The sequence below is a fragment of the Brachionichthys hirsutus genome, chromosome 6 (genome assembly GCF_040956055.1).
Source record: "Brachionichthys hirsutus isolate HB-005 chromosome 6, CSIRO-AGI_Bhir_v1, whole genome shotgun sequence".
Classification (NCBI taxonomy): Eukaryota; Metazoa; Chordata; class Actinopteri; order Lophiiformes; family Brachionichthyidae; genus Brachionichthys; species Brachionichthys hirsutus.
Window position 1 is genome coordinate 5280563 of NC_090902.1, and position 20506 is coordinate 5301068.

Consider the following 20506-nt stretch of genomic DNA (forward strand, 5'->3'; position numbering starts at 1 on the left):
TTTATGCTTCCTCAGCAGCTTGTCGTTGAGCTGCACCACTTGCTGGTGTTGCTTCAGCTCCAGCAGGCACTGGCTGAGGTTGAGTGTCAGCGGAAGGCGCACCTTCTCTAGGGACTGACGGTGCTCAGCGTTCGGATCAACCTGTCAAGCACACAGAGGGGTCAGGATGGCGGTGCCGATGGAGAGCGGAGGAAACAGAAAACAACATGTGAAAGTTTGGAGTAATGGTGAAGACTTTTTCTCTGAGGATGAGGGAAGGAGAGAGTTTTGCTGCACATGGACGGTGTAAACGAGTTGGACAGCCGGAGGCGGAGGGAGTGGTGGAGTTTAAGAATGAGAGAAGACACACGGGGGAAGCATTGTCACAGCAATGTCTGTGGATAGCGCTTATTTTTAGAAGCCTTTCTCTGCTTGTCATTTCGGCGACACACCTACAATACTGCAGCTGCTCCTTGGTATAAATAATAAAAAAAAAAGCAACAATGAGCGATGATTCTAGTTTACAAGCTGCAATCCTTTGGACTTTCTGGCACATTGCAGACATTCATTACACCGAACGGCCTTGCCTGCTCTGTTATTAGGTTTGGCATCGCTCGTGATGACCATCTGGACTTCGTGCCACAATAGATGACATGTTTTGCCTTCGTGCGCGCCTTTCTACATCATCATCATCGGATCATCAGTCACACTGACCATATGTTGGAGGGCATCCATATATCCAACCGCCTCTTTGAATTTATCACAAGCATCTTGAAAGCGCTTCTCCTTAATAAGGAAGTTGCCTTCATTCTGCAGCAACAAGACCAGCCGTAGCATCTGCTGCCAGTCTTTCGCCTCGGTTTCTGTGGAAACACTTGGATTGATGTCAGAAGAGCTGGCTTCCTCTTCATTACTTATTCCCCCAGGTAAGAATTCCGCTTCATGGCTCTTCCAACAACCTCCTTGGCCTTTTTCATCCATTTGACTTTCCCCATTTGTCTGTTTCCTTTCGTTGTCTGCAGTTTCCTCCTCTTGATCCTTCTTTTCCTGTTTCTCTAGCATGTTCCAATACGTCTCCTTCTCTTCCCAATACTTCTCCTTCATGCGCTCCGACAGGGTCCTCAGCTCTCGACCGACGAGCGAGGCCAGAGTGGCGTCCAGGTGGGCCACCATGTTGAAGTCTCTGCGTGCGTCCTTTTCATTCCATACAGCAGCGTGGGCCTTGGCTCTCTTGTAGTAGGCCTTTGCGCAGTCTGACAAACATGACAACAGAATAAATTTAGAAGAGCATGAATAAAACCGTATTATTAAAGTCTAAACTAGAGCTCTTCTATGGTAACGTGCTTCCGAGATGGTGTTTGTTCGTTTTTGTGTTCTGTCAGTTTGTGCTCTCATACATGCCGCATGTTTATTCCTTGCCACGGCATTCTGTTTTTAAGCAAGGCATGCTTGTCATAATACTGTAGCATATTGGAAGTTGTGGCGGGTTAACTTAACTTTCAGATGGAACGTAGGGAAGAAGCCTGATTTCTGCCTTAAGAAGGAAAAGTCACAATTCTATAACTCAAAAGGTTACGGACGGCTCTTGATGAAAATTCAGGAAATGTTGGGAATGTTACCAGGAACAGATCATAAAAGTTTGGTGATGATCCAGAAGAGAATCTGGATCACTTTGACATTTTTGTTAACATTGCAGTCAATGGAGCTTCAAAATGTGTTCCTCAATAACTTCTTGCTGACGTCACCTGATAGTAGATTTGACCGTATTACAATCTTCATCAGCTCTGGTAAAATAGCTGCTGTGGTGCCACCGCTGGGTGTTGGAGGGGGGGCAAGTGGGACGTAAAGTTTGAAAAGACGAACAATGAAACTGAATAAATGGATACAAAAGCAAATCTATAGAGAGAGAAAAGGGAAGAAATGAGAAGGGAAGTGGAGGAGCGATGGTGCCACCCCGCCCCATCAATCTTAGAAACCTCGAGAAGAGGGCTGTGGCTTTGTGGCGACAGCTCAAAATACAATGCAAAGTCTTGCACGCCAGAAAGTGCATGGCCTTCCTCATTCACCACTGCACTCCATCCCTCTGCTGCCACACACTCAGAAAAACCCAAGCTGAGGGACAGAGAGAGTAAAGTAAAGACGGCATTATTCAAACGGCTCTGAAGCGGTGGGAGTTCCAGCGTGTGAGCTTCGCTTCATAGGAGCTTTGGAGCAGCCGTGATGGGTCCGGCAGTGCAATTCCCAAGGCTGCTCCAACTTTCTTTCAAACCCTTGCTAAAGTGTAACTGCCTTTCCCTGCAGGCCTTTCCCTGCCACACCTGTAAAGTGCCTTGGGATAGCTTTCTGTTGTGGGCGCTGTGGAAATAAAAAATTGATTGAATTGACCTTTGTGTTTCTCTAGAAGTTCAGTGGTGTGCTCTATGACGTCGTAATACTCCTCCAGCTCCAGCATGCACTGGCAGTAGTTCAATTCCAGGGGGACGATCATTCGAGCCAGATTTATGTAGTCTCTATCGCCAGGCATCTCCTACACAGATGGAAGAAGCACAACGTGGTAAGTACGCTGCTATGTTTGCTTTGCGTCTCCCACACGTATCTTAATATTTTATGCGAGTTCTGCCGTTTGAAATATTCTCACGCAGATTCAAACACAACACGTCTTTGAGAAGCTTCAGCTGCACCAAACAGAGCTTTACCAGGTACACAGACCGGCTATCAGCGTCCACTGTTAAACTAGGAAACAAATCTATAGAGGACGGCACAACCCCCACCCTCCACGCCCCCGATCCGTAGTTTTCATAGGCTTCCACCCCACAGTTTACAATCAAGGACACTTTGAAGCAGTGCAAAACAGGAAAACATGAATTTCCCACTGGAAAAACGCATGTTCCCAAAACCTAAAATTCAGAGGCGGCTTCAGAATTCAGAAGCGCGTCATTCCCTTTGATCGCCCCGTCCCATCTTCCTTTCATCAGCTCACACTCACTTTGGACTGCACAGTTTTCAGCAGCAGAACGGCCTCTTTGTACTTGCTGGAGGCCTCTCTGAACCGCCTCTGCTTGACCAGCGCATTGCCCTGCATGTGGAGGACCGGGACCACCTGCAGCTTCTCGTCCTTTTCCATCATCCATGACTCTCTGTGATAGGACATGGGGTCTCCCACCTGGAAGCAGCAGAGGCACAATGGAGGGAAGAACGCCAAGGCTGATGAAGTATACTGGGCACAGAGAGTTCCAGAGGTGAAAAACTGTATCTAAGCACTGCTGTACATACTTGAATGCAATTCTGACCTATTTTGCCACTGCAGATTTATGGTTCTTATCTGTACTTAAGCTTAATGGCTTCCGCCAAGGAGGTTGGGTTTGTGCCGGGGTTTAGCCGTCTGCTAGTTTGACTTTCTGTTAGCAATATAACTCAAAACATTACAGACGGATCTTGATGAAATTTTCAGGAAATGTTGGGACTGTTATCAGGAACAGTTGATTCAATGATTTATGGAATTTGACACTATCACGCAGGGTGGGTGCCTCTATGCCTCACTGAGGTGCTTGGCGGAGGTCTGTGCTCTACGAGAGCTTTTCTAGTTTCAGTGAGAAATACATATCCTTTAATATTATAGTTCTGGTTACAAATGACGTTGATTTTGCACACAAACAAATTAACAAGTTGCCCCCCAAAAAAATCAGAAAGGCATTATTGGAAGTTAAAAGCCCTGCACAGTGGAGCTAGGGCACATATCTTCCTGTTCAGGTTTGGATGTGGGTCTGCTGAGAGTCGAGGTCACATAATGAGCATTTATTTTGTAATCCTGTTGAAAAAGCTATATTTTATCTTCAGCACATTTTATTTTTTTTGGGGGGGGGGGGGGGGGTCATCGTTTTTAAGGACTCTGAAAAATTAATATTTTCACTTACTTTCAGGATTTTATGCCAGTGATACATAAAATAACCTATAAAATAATGAGAAACCTTTGAAGGCCGGACTTTAACTTGCAACAGAATTTTTTACATTGTGGCACAGCTTCTGTTCCCTAATTAAAGGATCTGATGTGCTTTGAGTTGTCCACTTCGTGCACGAAGAAGCTTGTGAAACTTCCTAGAGCAGTGTTGGTGTTAATTTACTGCTGCTGGTGTTCGACCCCCTGGCGAGTTTCAAACTTCGTTTGGAAACTGCATTGTATTTCAAAGCTGAATGTCCGGAGCAAAGCAACTTCTCTTTAATTATTCCTGTCAGTGGATTTTTATAAAAATAAGCCCTATTAAACGAATAGAGACTGGGCTCTTTCTTTTTTATACCATCAGCCATGTTCACAGATACTAAATGAAGAGAAAGGCTCTTCAATGAAAACGGAAAGCCGACTCTTGTTTGGACATCCGGTCTGACGTGCCAGCGTTCCGCCATTGATGCTCACCTGCAGCAGCTCCATGATGAATATCAGCGGCTGAGGCGTTCTCATGAGCTCATCCAGTTCTGGGAAGCCAGTCGAGTGATAGTGAAACATGTTTCCCATTCCACACATGTGCCTCTGGCCATCCAGAGGGTCCTTCCCTTGAGCGATAAGCCTCATTCCTTTGGAAACAATGGGATACAGGCCTGTGTGCTGCAAAATAAGCACATCAACAACATATCCACAGCAGAACACAGAGGCCTTTAGTCATGCTCATGGGTTGAGTTTGCTGGCGTGCACCAGCTGTAGCAGGAAAACACAAATGGACTTGCAGATTACATTTCCTAACAACAGAAACATTGCGTTTTCCACATTGAATATTGCTCTGGTTGACGTCGGAACTCACAGTAGCGTCACACCAGAACTCAGCCACCTCCCCAACCCGCATGGAAGTAAGCAGCGTCTCCCAGACTTCCATCTTGAACATCTTTCCGACAAAGATCTCGGCCGGTCGGCCTGCCGTTCGACTGTCGTCAATGACCGTCCGTTCAAAGTCATCCAGTAGAGTCTGGAAATGGAATACCAGCTGAGATGGAAAGAAGATCAAAGAGTGAGAGGTGGCGGATTACTGAATGGATGGAAGAAAAGCAGACTGTTCAGTTCACAGAGACTTTAAATGGGGTTGTTTTCTGGCACTGAGAGGTTCATTCTCCTATTTTTCCAGCGTTTTGTCTGACGAATAAGAGAATAAACGTGAAGCTAGATTATCGGTCCTATTTGAAGTGCTGCTGTGACAGTGTTTTGAAAAGAGATTCATTTCACTGAATGCTGCTATATAATTGAATCTCTTCTTCTCCATCACAGACATGCTTGTTTTCATTGCGCTCCATCTGTTTGTGTGCATGTGACAGCCTTCACCATACTCTGTTCTCATCAAACCTTCTATCTGAGCTTGACAGATTAATTTTATTGTTCTGATAAATGCATGAACAACTGGGAATAACTTCACCCAGAAGAGCACGCACACACACATTGTAAAAAAAAAAAAGACACACAGGTAAATGTAAATTCATTGTCATGGAAAATGTTTCTCACTGTGTCCAGGCTCCGTGCCATGTGGCTGGATATGACTTGGAAGGAAAAAGCTGTGACCGTTGGACCGGCGGATGAACAGGAACACGGATACGGTGCCAAAAAACATGCTGCAATTTGGTTTGACCGAATGTTTGCTCTGTGTCTGAGTGCCAAAAACAAGACACATTTACTCACTAAGTGAATCCTTTGACAGAATCCATTTGAAGTGAGCAATGCATCATGGTCTGAAATAAAAATGTTCTGATGGGATAATTAATTACAGGCAATAGAAATGACATTATAAGTCAATTCCAATGAGCTTGAATCTCGCTTCATTTAGGACAGCAGCTTAAGTGTTATTATTACCTTTGTTCCAGGTGGGAAGTGCGGCATCGGTCCTGCGCCTCCAGACAGAATCTGCTTCCTGACTCCTGGGTAGTGCAGAAGGTATGTTTCCTCCATTGCCTCTGCCTTGAGTGGTTCCAGACAGGAGAGTGTGTTTTAGAGATTTATCTTTCCTTTCTAGCTCTGCCTTTCTAATTAGCCCAGAGGAGCGTGTGTTGGCTGGTTAGCTGCTCTCTGACAGATGGCAGGATTAGACAAGAGTTGGAGGTGAAATCTTTAATCTGTGGAGCTAATCTCTTTCCCAGCCTTGTGATTGGTGGAACAATCCTTACAAGAAGGGATGTAAGAGGCAGGGATGACCATAAGGGCCCAAGATCATGCGGAGGAGAAAGGTCCAGATAGCATTTGTTAAGATCATTCTGGAAAAGAGCAAACCGATGACGTGATGCTGGTCTGGTGACGCAGCTGAATGAGATTACTTGATGTCATATAAAAGAGTGTGAAGATGCAATACCTTCAATTAGTTGAACTAGAGCTGCAAATCAAAACTATTATTGATTAGCATTTAGATTTTTTTTTAAATGTAACCGTTAAGACCAAAAAATGTCACAACATTCCATGACTGGAAGTGTCTAAAATTCAATATAATTTGGGATCTATTACATGTTGAAGGCACCAAAAATAAGTTTTAGTAATTATATATTTTAATGTCATATACCTGAAATAAGTTTCAATGGCTCATCTTGACCATAACACAAATGAACATAAAATCGACCAGTCAGATGTGGTTTGAGTGGAGCACTGACAAACTGCCCACAACATGAAACAGAACTTTGATGGCGAGGCCAGCAGGCAGAGCGACACAGCAAAGGTTTGGATTTGAGATCGCTCTGTGAAAGCAAAGAACGAGGTTGCGAGCCTCCTCTCGGTTGGGTTTAATGTGGGCGAGCGGTCCTCTGCAGCGCCACGTTTTCCTTTTAATGTGGAAATAAGTCTCATTACAGACAAAGACACTCTGAATTCCATTTCACTCTCGTCCAACACCTTCTGGCCACAGGAAAAGGTTCATGACCAACATCAAAATGCACATTTGTGCAAAAATACAGCCACATGCAAAATAAATTGAAAGCTTCCATTTCTTTCAGGCTTGTCTGTCACTGCAATTTATTCTTCACACTGGGAGTAATGAAATACAAAGCCTGATCTGCAGCATAAACTGGTGCACATTTAGGAGTAAACAAACACAATATTCACATATTTATCTAACAGAATAAAATAAAATAAAGATTTTAATGAAAAAATTCAGTATTCAGTGATGTATGAAAATGAGAGTCTGACACGGCAGGTCAGCTAACAAAGATGTTTTCTCTATTCAGTGAGGGTTCTTCTCTTCTTCTTGTGATTGGTGTTTGGCTGAGGTTGACGTGAGGCTGCCCCCTGGTGGTCACTTCTCTATCAGCGAGTCCAGCTGCTCCTGCAGGGAGGCCAGCTGTTGGAGCAGAGAACAGCGGTTTGATTGACGGTTGACAGCTCCAGGGTTTAATTGCAGGTTAAGTGGATGATGATTAACGTGTGTTTTCACTTAATTCCCTGCCTTCATTTGTGAATACAAACAATGACCCAAGACAGAGGGGGGGGGGGCTCCGTTGCCTCAGTTGCAAAAGGGACTCCTCTGGTGGCAACTGACAATTACATTTCTCCTGATTTAATTTGAACATTGAAATTAGGCAATGAAAACACTGGGTTCAACGAAAAGCCATTCGCTATCAAAGTGGTAAATATAAAACACAAAATAAATAGTAGAAAGCCGCCCAGGAACCGAACAAGGACCACTGCTTTTCACGTACCTGCTCCATCAACCTCTCCTCTTGCTGAATAATTTCGTCCAACAAAGCTTGGAAACGGTTCTGCGATAGGAGAGAGAATAGATCAGGTTTATCCGAGCCGACATGCCGACCCTCATTACGCTGCGTGTCTGCTTGGGCTGCTCGTGTGGCGACGTCCTCTGACAGAAAGGCCACTTGGAATGCCAGTCAGACACAGCTGACCTTTTCACGGCGACTGTGATCGTAACAACTGGAGATGGGGCTCCGACCGTCCCAAAACACTGGGGGATGAGAGCACGACGTAAATGGCAGAGGGCCGCGTCCGCTCGTGTCTCACTCATTAACGTCTCCACTAAAGAGAGCTTGGCAGAGCCACGGGTATTTAAGTCGTAGCGATGCTAAAAGGTCTGACACGTAAGGCTGAACGGCGGGAGTGTTTCGCACACACATAAATAGGTACGTGTTAAATGGAAAGATACAGCATGACGTGAAAATTACAGCCCACTGCTAATGTCCAATAGTCGGCTTTAAAGTGACAAGCAAATGGGCGGTACTTCGATTGGCTGATCGACCGCTCAAAGCGTGATTCAGCATTCAATCCAACCACAGTGTGACGAGTGGATGAAAGTCATGTAAACAGGGAGGAGAGGCGTGTGTGTGTGTGTGTGTGTGTGTGTGTGTGTTTAGAGGCTTACTTTGAGGGCCTGGTTTTCTACTTTCATGATGAGCTCCTCCTGCTGTTTCTTGCGAGCGCGGGTTTCCTGGAGCTTAGCCTTGACGTTATTGATCTGCACCTGATACTCCATAACTGTGAGCAACAACAGGAGGCCGACACGTTACGACAGTCATAAAATGCTTTAGTCGTCTCTTGTGCAGAGAACAGAAAAAACTGCGGTACAGACTATGCATTGCAGTTTGCTGAACCACAAGGATTCCTCCGGTTCAGTTTGACAAATTGCAGTTAATGGGAACAACAAGTCCATTTAAAAAAGGACATGAGCCAGCAGACTGAAAGATACAAGTAAATCCCGTCTGGTCTGGACTCCGCAGAGGGTTCTCATTAAAAGCAGACAAAGTGATAGAACCTCACAGCAACTCGTGCCCCCGTCACCATCAACTATCTCATTGTATTAAGCCTCCAGCTTCCCTCCCAACTGACTCAGGTTATGTTTTATCTGAGGACTAACACACAGTCAAGCAGGGTGGAGTCCCTGCAGACTCATCCTCTACAATGCAGAGTTTCACTGCAACAAAAAGGCTTTGCTGGGCTGATAACGGCGGAGCTGAGGAGAAAACGTTACCGGCTGACGGAGGCAAAGGCTGTGAGAGCGGACAGGCATCACCTGTCGGGATGGTTAGCGCAGGAGGAGAGCCGAGGGATGTGTCGTGTGGGTGAGGCCACAACCTCTGTATTTAAGAGGAAGTACGGGTACTGTATTAGGATCCGTGTATGATGCTCGATATCCTCTAGAAGTCGCAGCGTGGTTTGGAAGTACTTACCGGTACATCTGGCTGAGATTATTTCTGGCCTGAGCGTGGATAATGAACCATCAGTCTGATTTTGAATGAACTGTCTGTTTACCGTCCAAACTGAGGTTTAAACACGAGCACCATATTCTAACTCTGCAGCGAATGAATCCACCTTGCTGTACACAAACACAGTTTCCAGAATAGCTAACACCTGCTCAATTTAAAACCAGGTGCATATGAATATGAAACACCTTCCTCTCACCTATCTGGTTATTTCTGTCACTTTCATGCTGCGTAGAATCAGACTCGTCCAGTTTGTCTTGCAGCTGCTGGACCAGATCGTCCTCCGTGTCCATGATATTCAAGTCTTCGTCCTCGTGGCGGTCCCCTTCATCCTCCTCGTCCTCGCTGGAACTGCTAATATCGTTGAAGATCTCTCTGAGTTCGTCGCGCTGGGCTGCCAATGTGGAAAAGCACATCATTCAGGTTGGTATTAACATAATATCAGAATTAATGTTTTTTGACGGACAAGAAATGTAATTATAGAAATGGAGAAGAGACGTTTGAGTCACTCTGTGATGGAAAGTGTTCCGCTCGGTCATATTAAGGACACTAAAATCTCTTGATATCTGTACTGACCTAATAAATGCAGTCAGCTAATCAATGCAATGCATTGCTTTGTGTCACGCACTACGACCCGTAAGAATAAACTGCTCTACCGCTGCATCTTAGTCGTCATTCTTCATTTCGAAGTCACGCTTCACGTACCAGAGGACCCGTGACCCGTCTTGTGTCCCGAGGTGCCGGGCGAGGAGTCCAGGTTGGCCAGAGAGCTGTGCTGATCAGCTTCTTTGGACTCGTCCTCTGCTATGATTTCCCAGCCTGAAGGTTGTCGTGGGTTAAAGTCGACGTTTCCTCTGCAGTCCTGCCTACAGAACTCTAACAAGGGGTGTGTGTGTGTGCGTGTGTGTGTGTGTGATTCAGATGATGGAACCGATCTACCTTCAACACCGTCTCGTGCGCGTGCGTCCTGCTACTGTGTGCAAACGCCGCAGCTATAATTGGAATCTATCTTCACCATGACCGAGTAAGCGACGATAATGAACAGTCCATCTCAATTACGGCACAGCAAGCAGCCACTCGGAGAGGCCACGCTGTGCTCTTCTTCTGTCAGCCGAGTTTAGAGCTCCATTAAAGCACTAATGGCCTATTTACAAAGTGCACCGAATAATTAGCATTTTCCTGTCGTTTCTGACTTCACAGCTAAAGTTTCCATCGTTCTGTTAGGTAAGATAAACACTAATATTGTTTCATTTCAGTAAACAACTAATTTGCTTTTGGACTTTACAAAATCCGAATGATTCCAGAAGGATACGGACACTGACGGCGTCGGCGTCTGTGCTCAGCAGCCTCTTGACCTCCTTTTCCACATCAGGAGATTCGATGTACTGCGTGACAGAGGGAAAGAGACTGGGTTAAAAGTGGTGTTCGCAGCATCTCTTGTTCACTTACCCTCACGCAAGTACACAACGGTAGCAGCTGGCTGCGTGCCATGAAGCACATTAGCGATTAAAAACAGAAGAGGCTAAATAAATATGGCTCAGCTCTACATCTTTGGGAGGATTTATGAGGAAGACAAAGAGGAAGTGTTCAAGCACCCTCCCTTTCATTTTGATCAAAGCATTAGTGAAACAGCAATTTTATGCCTTTGGGGCAAACTAAGACGGAAAGGCTTTATTTATATGTAAATCGCAGTCTTGGCTTTCGCTACAGTTCCCGTTTTATGGACTGTAAATATATATGTGGAAGAGAGCCTTGGAAGTGATGAATCATGAGACAGGATGCTAAAAAGACTGATAGGAGTGGAGAAGGTGGCTTAAGGGAAATGAAAATGTCAGAACCTTCTTTTTTGCAGTCTTCCGAAATCTTCTCTTGCGTGTGTTCTTCAGAGGGCAGGTGACTGGAGGCCGAAAAAAAAAAATGAAGTGAAATCAAACTGACTAAATTAACCGTGGGAGGAAAACCGGGGACCCCTCTGTTGTTGAATGGCGGACATTTTCGACACCAGCTAATTAAATACCGGTAGCTATAACGTTCAGATATTTGTTTACTTACTGCCGTGGTTCCAAACGAATTTCTTGTCTTTGTCTTTGTCCTTTTTCTTGCTCTTGGGGTCGGTGCCGGTTGGTTCCTCTAGAGGAGGATAGAGGTCTCCATCTAGTGTACAAACCAGCATCTAGCAAATGGGAGGGGAAAAACAGATATCAAATAGATTACCCTGCCATCTGTTGACGAACGCGGTCGTTGTAAGGCGGCACTAGAATTACCTTTTGACAGATACGATAGATTACAGATATTCATCTAACATTAACAAAAACTTAACTGTGCCCAAACAGGCAAATGTGAATCATGTATTTAACCTGATATCCACGTACAGCAACGGATTAATTTTTTTAAAGTTATTTTATATGTGAAAAATGAATCGTCCAGGAACGAATTATACTCGTATGTCAAGGTATTACTGTACATATATTTATTCTGTGCAATCTGTCCTTGCTGTGGTTTACCTGGCACACATCAGCAGTCTTGTATAATGTCTTCTTGTCCACTGTTTTCAAAGATTCGATCATACAGGGCAGATCCACCAGTTTGCAGGCCAAAGGGACGCGGTCAACTCTTACTATGCCGTGACGGCCGTCAGCTAAAAATAACAGGGACAAGATTTTTATTTTTTTATTTTTTTTCCCACTGCATTCCATTTCAAATGTAAAAGCAGAGAGTAAAAGTGCAGTTGTCAAACATATAATAATCCTAACAATGTTAACTCAAGGTATTGGCGTTACAGTCCATGGAAATAAGAATTGATAATACAAATTAACTCAATTTGTCCAGTGATTTCAAACAGATCAGACAAACATAAATAAGGGAAAAGGTTTAAAACGAACAAACTTACGGTGCAACTCAATTGTCAGCCTGTCTTTCATGTTCATGCTGCTAGACTGGGCAATCCTTCTTACCGTTGAGGCGTACTCCTGTGTGAGAAATGGTATTTTAATGAACCATTCATTAAAAATTTTAAATTTGCAAACGTCTCACCAAAGGAAGCCTCAGAATGAACTGGCTCTCCAACTCATAAGGAGCATCCTCCTTATTCTTGGATCCAACTTTTCCACCTAGGAACAAAATATATGACAATGAAAAGCTGGTAAAATGCCTCCTTGTTGCTTTGCATAATACTGTGTATTGAATATTGAATAGTACAGTACAGAGAATCTCACACACACAAATTAAGTTTCTGATAACATTTTGATCTATTGCTACACATTTATTTTATTTTATTTTTTAACTTAAATTTAAAAAGCACCATGCACTTCTTGTTACGAAATTAAAAGCGCATTCTGGTGTGAATTCACCCACAAACAATCTTAAAATTATTCAATAGTCATCAATGTTTTGTCTTCCTTATTAAATCTTATTTTTTAAACTTGCTTCATATCTGTGCATCCAAATATTCATCTTCAGCTGCAACTGCGTACAATTTCTTGAATAAATGATGAGTACAGATCAGAGTAATATTAAGTAAAGTAAACTGTAGGATTATATTTAAACGAATATGTAATATATTTGTCTTCGTCTTACGCTGACATTTAATTCCCTCTGATCTACAACAAAGACAAGAGAAGCTCACCCTCTCCTCAGTCATTATTATAAATATCAACAAACATTATCATGATATTTTAAAGAAAAAAAACGATAAAAGGTTTCAATTATTGAATAACCCATCTACTACTTCGCGTAACAGGAACATGGCAGCAAATGTATCGTGGTTACAGGAAACAGCCTTTAATGCTAAATGGAAAAACCTGATTAAACTGACACGACACGGTTCAAATCACACAGTAATTCTGCTCTCTTATCTTAATTAAAACGAACCTTACAACACGAGCAGAGGCGGCATGTTTACAAAAGGCTGAGCTAGCCATCGTTAGCATGAGCTACACTAATAACAGAGGTTATAAACGTACCTTTGGCTTTAGAAGTCATTTTTGATTTTGTTTTGGACGGCGTAGACATATTAATTAGTTTAAATGACTAAAAATAGAAATGATAAGCAGTGTAAATTTGCAGTAGACTATCAGAGCCCTGCTCTTAGATACACGAAACAAACAAATCCACACAGGCGAGACAAAAAAAAAAAAGCGCCGCCTGCTACGTTCACGTTCTGCTCGGAAAACACTAACAATCTTACGCTTTCGATAACATGTAGTGCCAGTCATGTCAGTATTTCCTATCGATATAATAATTACGTGACTTATATTGTTGGATTTTGTTCTTGATTGTTCATGTTGTGTATTACGTTTGTCTTTACAGAAACAAAAGTCCTTGTTGTTATGTTTGTCTGACAATTGCAACAGACGCCGAAGTCCATATTTAAATCGTATCGTTAGCATACAGTATAGCATTACTTGTGGCAAAATAAGAAATGTACGACAAACGGGAACGTCACATTTCAACTTCTCTAACTGTATCGCGAGATTTCTCGCGTTGGGTGTTCTGGGGCAAATTAAAACTACATCAAAATATATTCCCATATAATTAAACAATTTTGCCATCGATTTTACCTCGTCAAAATATCTAACGTATGCAGCACTACATTTATAAACATCTAACATTTTCGCACAAGATAAAAGCCTTATCCCCACATTTTGCGATTCTGTATTTCTAGTTTTATTTTTATTTTTTTGCAAAAACAGTTTGATTAATCATTCATTGATGAGTTGTTCAGTATATTAATAGCGTTCAAGGCATTATCTAGCGTTTCATATAAACGTCTATTTAAGATTTCATATTCTCAGTCGCAACTATTTTGACCGGATATAGAAATACTCCCTGAAAAACAACCAAAATCAATATAATTATTCATTACAGGCTAACACTGAAACACACACAATAGGTTACATTTATATTGCTGCTGTGTCGTTTATTAAAAGCAGCAACATCTCATAGTTGTGCTTTTAAATAAATAGTGAACCCTTTCTGGGGGAAAAAATAAAAACAGTTTTCACTTCCGGGTCGCCGATTCTGTTGCTGTCGTCTGTCTGGTCTCCCTGTTCGTGAATATTATTTGCACAAATCTTAACGTGTTCTCCACAACGACAGCGTCTGACCACCGAGCGGCAGGAACCATGTTTAAAGTGACCGCCCGGAGGACGACCAGGACGCTGCGGCCGCTCCTGCTGGTCACCCTGCCCGTCTGCGTCTGCGTTTGCCGAGCAGCAGCATCGCCGCAGGAGGACAGCGCCATGGAGAACATCGTCACGGAGAAAAGGGCCGAGGAGAGCCACAGGCAGGACAGCGCGGACCTGCTGATCTTCATCATGCTCCTCACCCTCACCATCCTCACCATCTGGCTGTTCAAACACCGGCGGTTCCGGTTCCTTCACGAAACCGGGCTGGCGATGATTTATGGTGAGGCGCTCCAAACGTCGTTGGTGTCGTGACTTTCATTTTAGTGCGTGGAATTACCCTCGAGATTAATTCCGTCACCGTCACGGGATGAAAGCAGTGCGAGTCCAGTCTTTGAAGTGCCTTCAAGCAGCCAGGTTGCTCAAGGGCTCCGTAAATCGGGGTACCGGTAATCTGGTTTACCACGCTGATTCCGGCTAGTCTGACTCATTCTCGGTTTGGTTACTATAGAAACCTGTTGTGGGAATCTAACCTTCAACCTTAAACGCTCTTCTACTAAAGCAACACTTTATTACCGGTAGTTCAAGTTTAATGAAAGTCAACTCTATAATAATAATAATAATAAACTAGTCAAGTTTTCACTTCACTTTCACTTCTCTGAAGACAAGAATGGACGTGAGCAAAATAAAGCAGGCTGTACATATGAGAGTGAGCGTTTCCCTCTTCTCTCAGATTCCATCGTCAAGGCTTCCTACATCTGAACGGACACACACACGCACTCACACTCACTCACACACACACACACACACACACACACACTCAATATGTACAGATGTGTTTTAATATTGTATTTTCTATTGTATAGTAATATTTGTAGTTTTTTTTATTTATTCTACAGCACTTTGGTTAACCTTTGGGTATTTAAACATGCTTTATATAATTTCCTTATGGGGATTATTAAAGTATTCTGATTTCTGAATACGTTTGACCGTCGTGTCCCCCCCCCCCCCCCCCCAGGGCTGCTTGTCGGTGTGGTCCTGCGATACGGCATCCACGTTCCTCGGGACAGCAGCAACATCACGCTGAGCTGCCCCGTTAACGCCAGCCCGCCCAGGCTGCTGATCAACGTCAGCGGTAGATTCTACGAGTACACGCTGAACGGAGAGATCAGCGCCAGCGGGTTGGACGATGGGCAAGATAATGAGATGCTGAGGAAGGTACAGACGGTGGCGCCAGGCAGCGACCACAGGAAGTGCATCGCACCACTGTTCATTGGTGTATTGTGAAAGTTCTCTCGACCCAGAACCAATCGATTTCACGATACACGTATATCACATTTATCCTCTCACATTTATAGATTAAATGTTTTATCAATTGAATCTGTGGTGAGAGTGATGGATGATTTACGTACTAATGAGCTTCTTCTGTTTTAAGTGTTTACATGACACAAATTCAGCATTCTCCACATGAATTATATTTATATTCTCGTATATGCTATAATATACTGTGGATTATATTAGATTAAAAAGGTCCAAATGACTGTGTTGGTATATGTTATGTACATATTTTGCTGTCCTTGTCATTTCTGATTTATTATTCAATTTGCTAATTGATAACGCAGTTGATCAAAGTATCCATTGAAATCAGTTTTTCTATCATTTATTAATCTGAATCTTTCTTTCTGACAAAGGTGACCTTTGACCCTGAAGTGTTCTTCAATATTCTCCTGCCGCCTATCATCTTCCACGCCGGCTACAGCTTAAAAAGGGTACAGCCGCATTTCAGATACTTAATCTGCTGTTACACAAACAGTTGTTAATAAAGTTCTGTCCTCTTGTCAGTATGGAGCGTCTGTCCATACTCGCTATGCAGATGTTTGTCGATGAGACGAGGGCCTTTTGTCTTTCAGAGACACTTTTTCCGTAACATTGGGTCCATCCTGGCGTACGCGTTTCTGGGGACGGTTATTTCCTGTTTTGTCATTGGGTGAGCGAAAAGCACATCACATCAACTTTAACAAAGAAAAAGCCGTCAGCCCTGTATTGCAGTTAAAATCTGTTCAACACGCTGTTCCTCCCTCAGGCTGATGATGTACGGCTGCGTGACGCTCATGAAGCGGGTGGGACAGCTGGGCGGCGACTTCTTCTTCACTGACTGCCTCTTCTTCGGCGCCATCGTCTCGGCCACAGATCCTGGTATTGTGGTGTTGCGATTAAAATGGTCGCATCTAAATAAACAAATAACGGAAATCTATAGAGATGTTCTTTTATTTTTAGCTGTAGAACTAACAATAGGAGAAATATACATAATGATATATTAGGGAGTTCAATTATGATGGAAATAAATCAACAAATGGTCTACTGAAATAGTTGAGTGTTCTGGCTCCCTTTATTTGGGTTACCTCGTCTTTGTTCCCAGTGACGGTCTTGGCCATCTTCAACGAGCTGCAGGTAGACGTGGATCTGTACGCTCTGCTCTTCGGTGAGAGCGTGCTGAACGACGCCGTGGCCGTGGTCCTGTCCTCGTAAGTCGTCCGTCTTCTTGACATCACATTTAAACGGCACTATTAGCGCCGCGCAGAAGACGAGGCGACCCTTGAGCCGCCTGTACTCGTCTTCGTGGGACTGTAAATGTAGATCCTAACACGAGGGCGCTCTGACCAGTCTATTGATGCAATGTGCAAAATAGATTGTTGGATCGTGTGCCTTTTGAGACGCAACTCGAACACAATCGCCGACCATTTGCTTTTCCACTCCTGACATGAAAAGGCTGAATTAAATCAGCTAAATTAATCGTCTTGGTTAAATTCCCTCTCCTTTGTGTCATCCCATTCTTTCCGGTGTTTTAATGAGGCCGTTGTCTCACGAAGAATATTTTCACACACGCTTCATATTATTCTTTTTTCTATTAAAGCAGCGAAACCATCTCTTTATTTGAACTTTAATTCCCTCTGAGAATGAAAAATGTCCCTGGTCCATTTTTCTTGTTCCACATCCAAAATGCCCCCTGCCTCCCTTCCTTTGCGCTCACCCATCAGAGACGCCTTTGTTCCTTTCCTCTGGCCTCCATTAACTCCTCCGGTTTTGTGTGAATAAGACATCTTGTATTGAAAGCCCACTGGTGGAACGTGCAGCTGCTGCAGGTGAGCGACTTGCATCGTAGCGTGCCGGCGTTGCTCTGTTTCCTGTGTGCCTTTCGAAGTCTCCGTCGAGCTTCACGATTCGCTCTGTGTGTTTTTTGCTGCGGGGGGCCCGTTTGCATTAAAGAGGCGCGTTTTGTGTCCTCAGGTCGATAGTAGCGTACCAGCCACAAGGAGATAACAGTCACACCTTCGAGATCATGGCCATGCTGAAATCCTTCGGGATGTTCCTCGGCGTCTTCAGCGGCTCCTTCGCTCTGGGCATGGCCACTGGAGCCGTCACTGCCCTCATATCCCTTTCCTGCCGTTTAATTAAGAGCATAAGATGTTTCTCGTGGGAATAGGCATGTTTGGATTTTAAATCAAATGGGCGGCATCGTGGCGTAGTGGTTAGCGCTGTCGCCTCAAATCGAGAGGGCACAGAGTTTGTATGTTCTCCCCCGTGCCCGCGTGGGTTCTCTCCAGGCTCTCCGGTTTCCTCCCGCCTCCAAAAACGTGCATCTAATTTGTCCATAGGTGTGAGTGTGTGCACGAATGGATGGACCAAATATTTAGCATTTAGCTCGTTCTGGTGTTGGCGATAGGTTCTAGATTTTGGATGAATAAGAGATTTAAAAAACGCCATCTTGTGTTCTGTTAAACTCCTTGACTGCTGTCCTCACGTCACTAAGTTCACCAAGCTGCGGGACTTCCAGCTGCTGGAGACGGCGCTGTTCTTCCTCATGTCGTGGAGCACATTCCTGCTGGCGGAGGCCTGCGGCTTCACAGGTCGCGCGCACACACACGCACACGCACACACACACACGCACACACGCACACACACACACACGCACACGTGCTATCGATAATGGTTGTTTTTGATCGTCTCATTCGTCTCGTCTGCTGCAGGTGTGGTGGCGGTGCTGTTCTGTGGAATCACCCAGGCCCACTACACCTTCAACAATCTGTCTGCGGACTCCCGGGACCGGACCAAGCAGGTCAGGCTGGATTACAGGGACGCCTCGGCTCGTCCCGTTCTGCCTTCTAAGCACCGACTTGCGTTTGCGCCTTTATATCGGCTGTAAAGTGAATGTTTTAAAAGTGAGAAGTTGTTGCCTCTTGTGTTGCAGCTGTTTGAACTGCTGAATTTCCTGGCAGAGAACTTCATCTTCTCCTACATGGGTCTGACCCTGTTCACCTTCCAGAACCACGTCTTCAATCCCATGTTCATTGTCGGAGCTTTCGTATCTTTTTTGCTTGCGAGGCGCTTGAATCGTCTGCTCAGGATGCTGGTTTGACTTTATTAATACGATGCTGACTTCATCGCCTCTCGGCCGCCAAAGGCAAAAGTTCTCACAGTATTGAAATCAACCACAGGGACAAAAATAGTAACTGACGAAAAGGCACAATAAAGAAGCTTGGCACAGAGTGCGGAGAATTGGGTTGCGCTCTGCCCCTTAACCCTTTCCTCCCCCCAGCTGGCCGTGTTTCTGGGTAGAGCGGCTAACATCTACCCGCTGTCGTTCCTCGTTAATCTGGGACGACGCAACAAGATCACATCCAACTTCCAGCACATGATGATGTTTGCAGGTGAGCGTGGAACCGCAGCACGTCCACTTGATTTGTCTTTTAGTGTTTGTGCGTGGGCGACGTTTTTTTTTTTTACTTGTGCGCTTCAGGGCTGCGAGGCGCGATGACCTTTGCCCTGTCCATCAGGGACACGGCGACGTATGCCCGCCAGATGATGTTTTCTACCACCCTGCTTGTGGTTTTCTTCACCGTCTGGGTTTGTGGGGGAGGCACCACGCAGATGCTGTCCTGCCAGCGCATACGGTACACCTCCTCACCCTAACGCTGATCCTGGGTCTGAATGGTTTTGTGTTTTAGTAATTCTGATTTAATGGACTCTTATTATATATATATATTAAAAAATCACTGTTTACCTGAAGCTCCAGCAGGAAATGAATGAATTGGGGGGGGGGGGGGGGGGGGCATTTCAGGCTGGTCTACTCTGATGGTTTCTAACTCTGTTTTCTCCTTGGACAGAGTCGGAGTGGACTCAGATCAAGAAAACTCTGTAAGTGAAATGCAAAGCTACTGTCAGGTGCGTTTTAAAGTCTCCAGATCTAGACTTTAAAACGTCTCCAGTCTCCAGTTGAGCACCTTTCTTCTTTTAGGTGGATATTGCCGAAGGCTCGGACAGAAGAAGCACCAAGCAAGAAAGTGCCTGGCTTTTTAGGATCTGGTACAACTTTGACCACAAGTATCCTTTGTAGGCAAATGTCAAGTCTGTTCCTAGTCAGACAGCAGAGGGAGCACCTCCACATGAGGAAAAAACGCCCCCCCCCCCCCAACACCCCACCAACTGGCTTTAAGTGTAATGTACAGTATATTAAGTAAAAGACTTACATTTTCTTATGTAACCGTTTTCTGTTCACGCTTTCTTCTTTTGGGAATCTTTGTCTGTTTGTTATAAAGTCCTTAATTGTACCCCCCCCCTCCAGTTATATGAAGCCCATTCTGACTCACAGCGGCCCCCCCCTCACAGCCACGCTGCCTCCCTGCTGCGGCCCGCTCGCCCGCTTCCTCACCAGCCCCCAGGCCTATGAGGTCAGTCGCTGCTTTACACACCATCTCTTTTTGACTTCAAGCGTTATCCTGTATTATTGGATGGAAACCGTTCTGGTTCGGAGTCTTAAAGCGCGGAGCTGCAGTTTAAGTCTGTCTTCCTGGGCAGACGGCGGGAGATCAACCCGTGCTAACCAGCGTTCCAGAACTAAAGTCATGCCTTGTGTGTTTTACTCTCGCTACTCCTCCAGAACGAGTGCCAGCTGAAGGACGACGACTCTGACCTCATCCTGACAGACGGCGACATCAGCCTGACCTACGGCGACATCACGGTCAGCACGGACGCTACCGGTGCCCACACTAGCCGAGGCCCGGCCTTCACTGGCGTCGCCGCCGCCGACGACCTGGACAGGGAGCTGACCTGCGGGGACCACGAGCTGGTGATGAGGGGCACGCGCCTGGTGCTGCCCATGGACGACTCTGAGCCCCCGTTTACGGACCCCCATCACCGTTTGCGGATGTGAAGGCACCAACCCAGACAACCCAAGGCAT

The 20506-nt window shown here is 44.8% G+C and overlaps 2 protein-coding genes across 2 annotated transcripts; one reads left to right on the plus strand and one right to left on the minus strand.

Moving 5' to 3' along the window:
- Nucleotides 1-6545: 6545 nt before the first annotated feature.
- On the minus strand, nucleotides 6546-13248 carry taf7 (TAF7 RNA polymerase II, TATA box binding protein (TBP)-associated factor). The gene is made up of 12 exons (XM_068740404.1): nucleotides 13107-13248; nucleotides 12178-12254; nucleotides 12035-12113; nucleotides 11649-11782; nucleotides 11197-11317; nucleotides 10983-11041; nucleotides 10457-10529; nucleotides 9850-9963; nucleotides 9344-9538; nucleotides 8307-8419; nucleotides 7633-7692; nucleotides 6546-7274 (listed from the first exon to the last, which is right to left on the minus strand). Exons 1-12 carry the CDS (start codon nucleotides 13153-13155, stop codon nucleotides 7230-7232), a joined length of 1119 nt encoding a protein of 372 aa, XP_068596505.1. The 5' UTR covers nucleotides 13156-13248; the 3' UTR covers nucleotides 6546-7229.
- A 1019-nt stretch (nucleotides 13249-14267) lies between these two features.
- Nucleotides 14268-20478, plus strand: slc9a6a (solute carrier family 9 member A6a). Its single transcript, XM_068740145.1, has 16 exons — nucleotides 14268-14550; nucleotides 15286-15485; nucleotides 15959-16036; nucleotides 16178-16254; nucleotides 16351-16463; nucleotides 16687-16792; nucleotides 17556-17697; nucleotides 18070-18175; nucleotides 18296-18384; nucleotides 18517-18630; nucleotides 18865-18976; nucleotides 19066-19219; nucleotides 19433-19463; nucleotides 19564-19649; nucleotides 19891-19996; nucleotides 20206-20478. The coding sequence occupies exons 1-16, from the start codon at nucleotides 14268-14270 to the stop codon at nucleotides 20476-20478; spliced, it is 2070 nt and encodes a 689-aa protein (XP_068596246.1).
- Nucleotides 20479-20506: the final 28 nt, after the last annotated feature.

Bases quoted from the DNA above. Each gene is read 5' to 3' on its own strand.
- taf7 (XM_068740404.1), bottom strand. From the start codon at position 13,155: ATGTCTACGCCGTCCAAAACAAAATCAAAAATGACTTCTAAAGCCAAA. The intron at 12,114-12,177 runs GTGAGACGTTTG...TTTCTCACACAG, and splicing joins TCATTCTGAGGCTTCCTTTG to GAGTACGCCTCAACGGTAAG. The intron at 11,318-11,648 runs GTAAACCACAGC...CCCATTTGCTAG, and splicing joins AGACTGCTGATGTGTGCCAG to ATGCTGGTTTGTACACTAGA.
- slc9a6a (XM_068740145.1), top strand. From the start codon at position 14,268: ATGTTTAAAGTGACCGCCCGGAGGACGACCAGGACGCTGCGGCCGCTC. The intron at 14,551-15,285 runs GTGAGGCGCTCC...CCCCCCCCCCAG, and splicing joins CGGGCTGGCGATGATTTATG to GGCTGCTTGTCGGTGTGGTC. The intron at 19,650-19,890 runs GTATCCTTTGTA...CCCCCCCTCCAG, and splicing joins TGGTACAACTTTGACCACAA to TTATATGAAGCCCATTCTGA.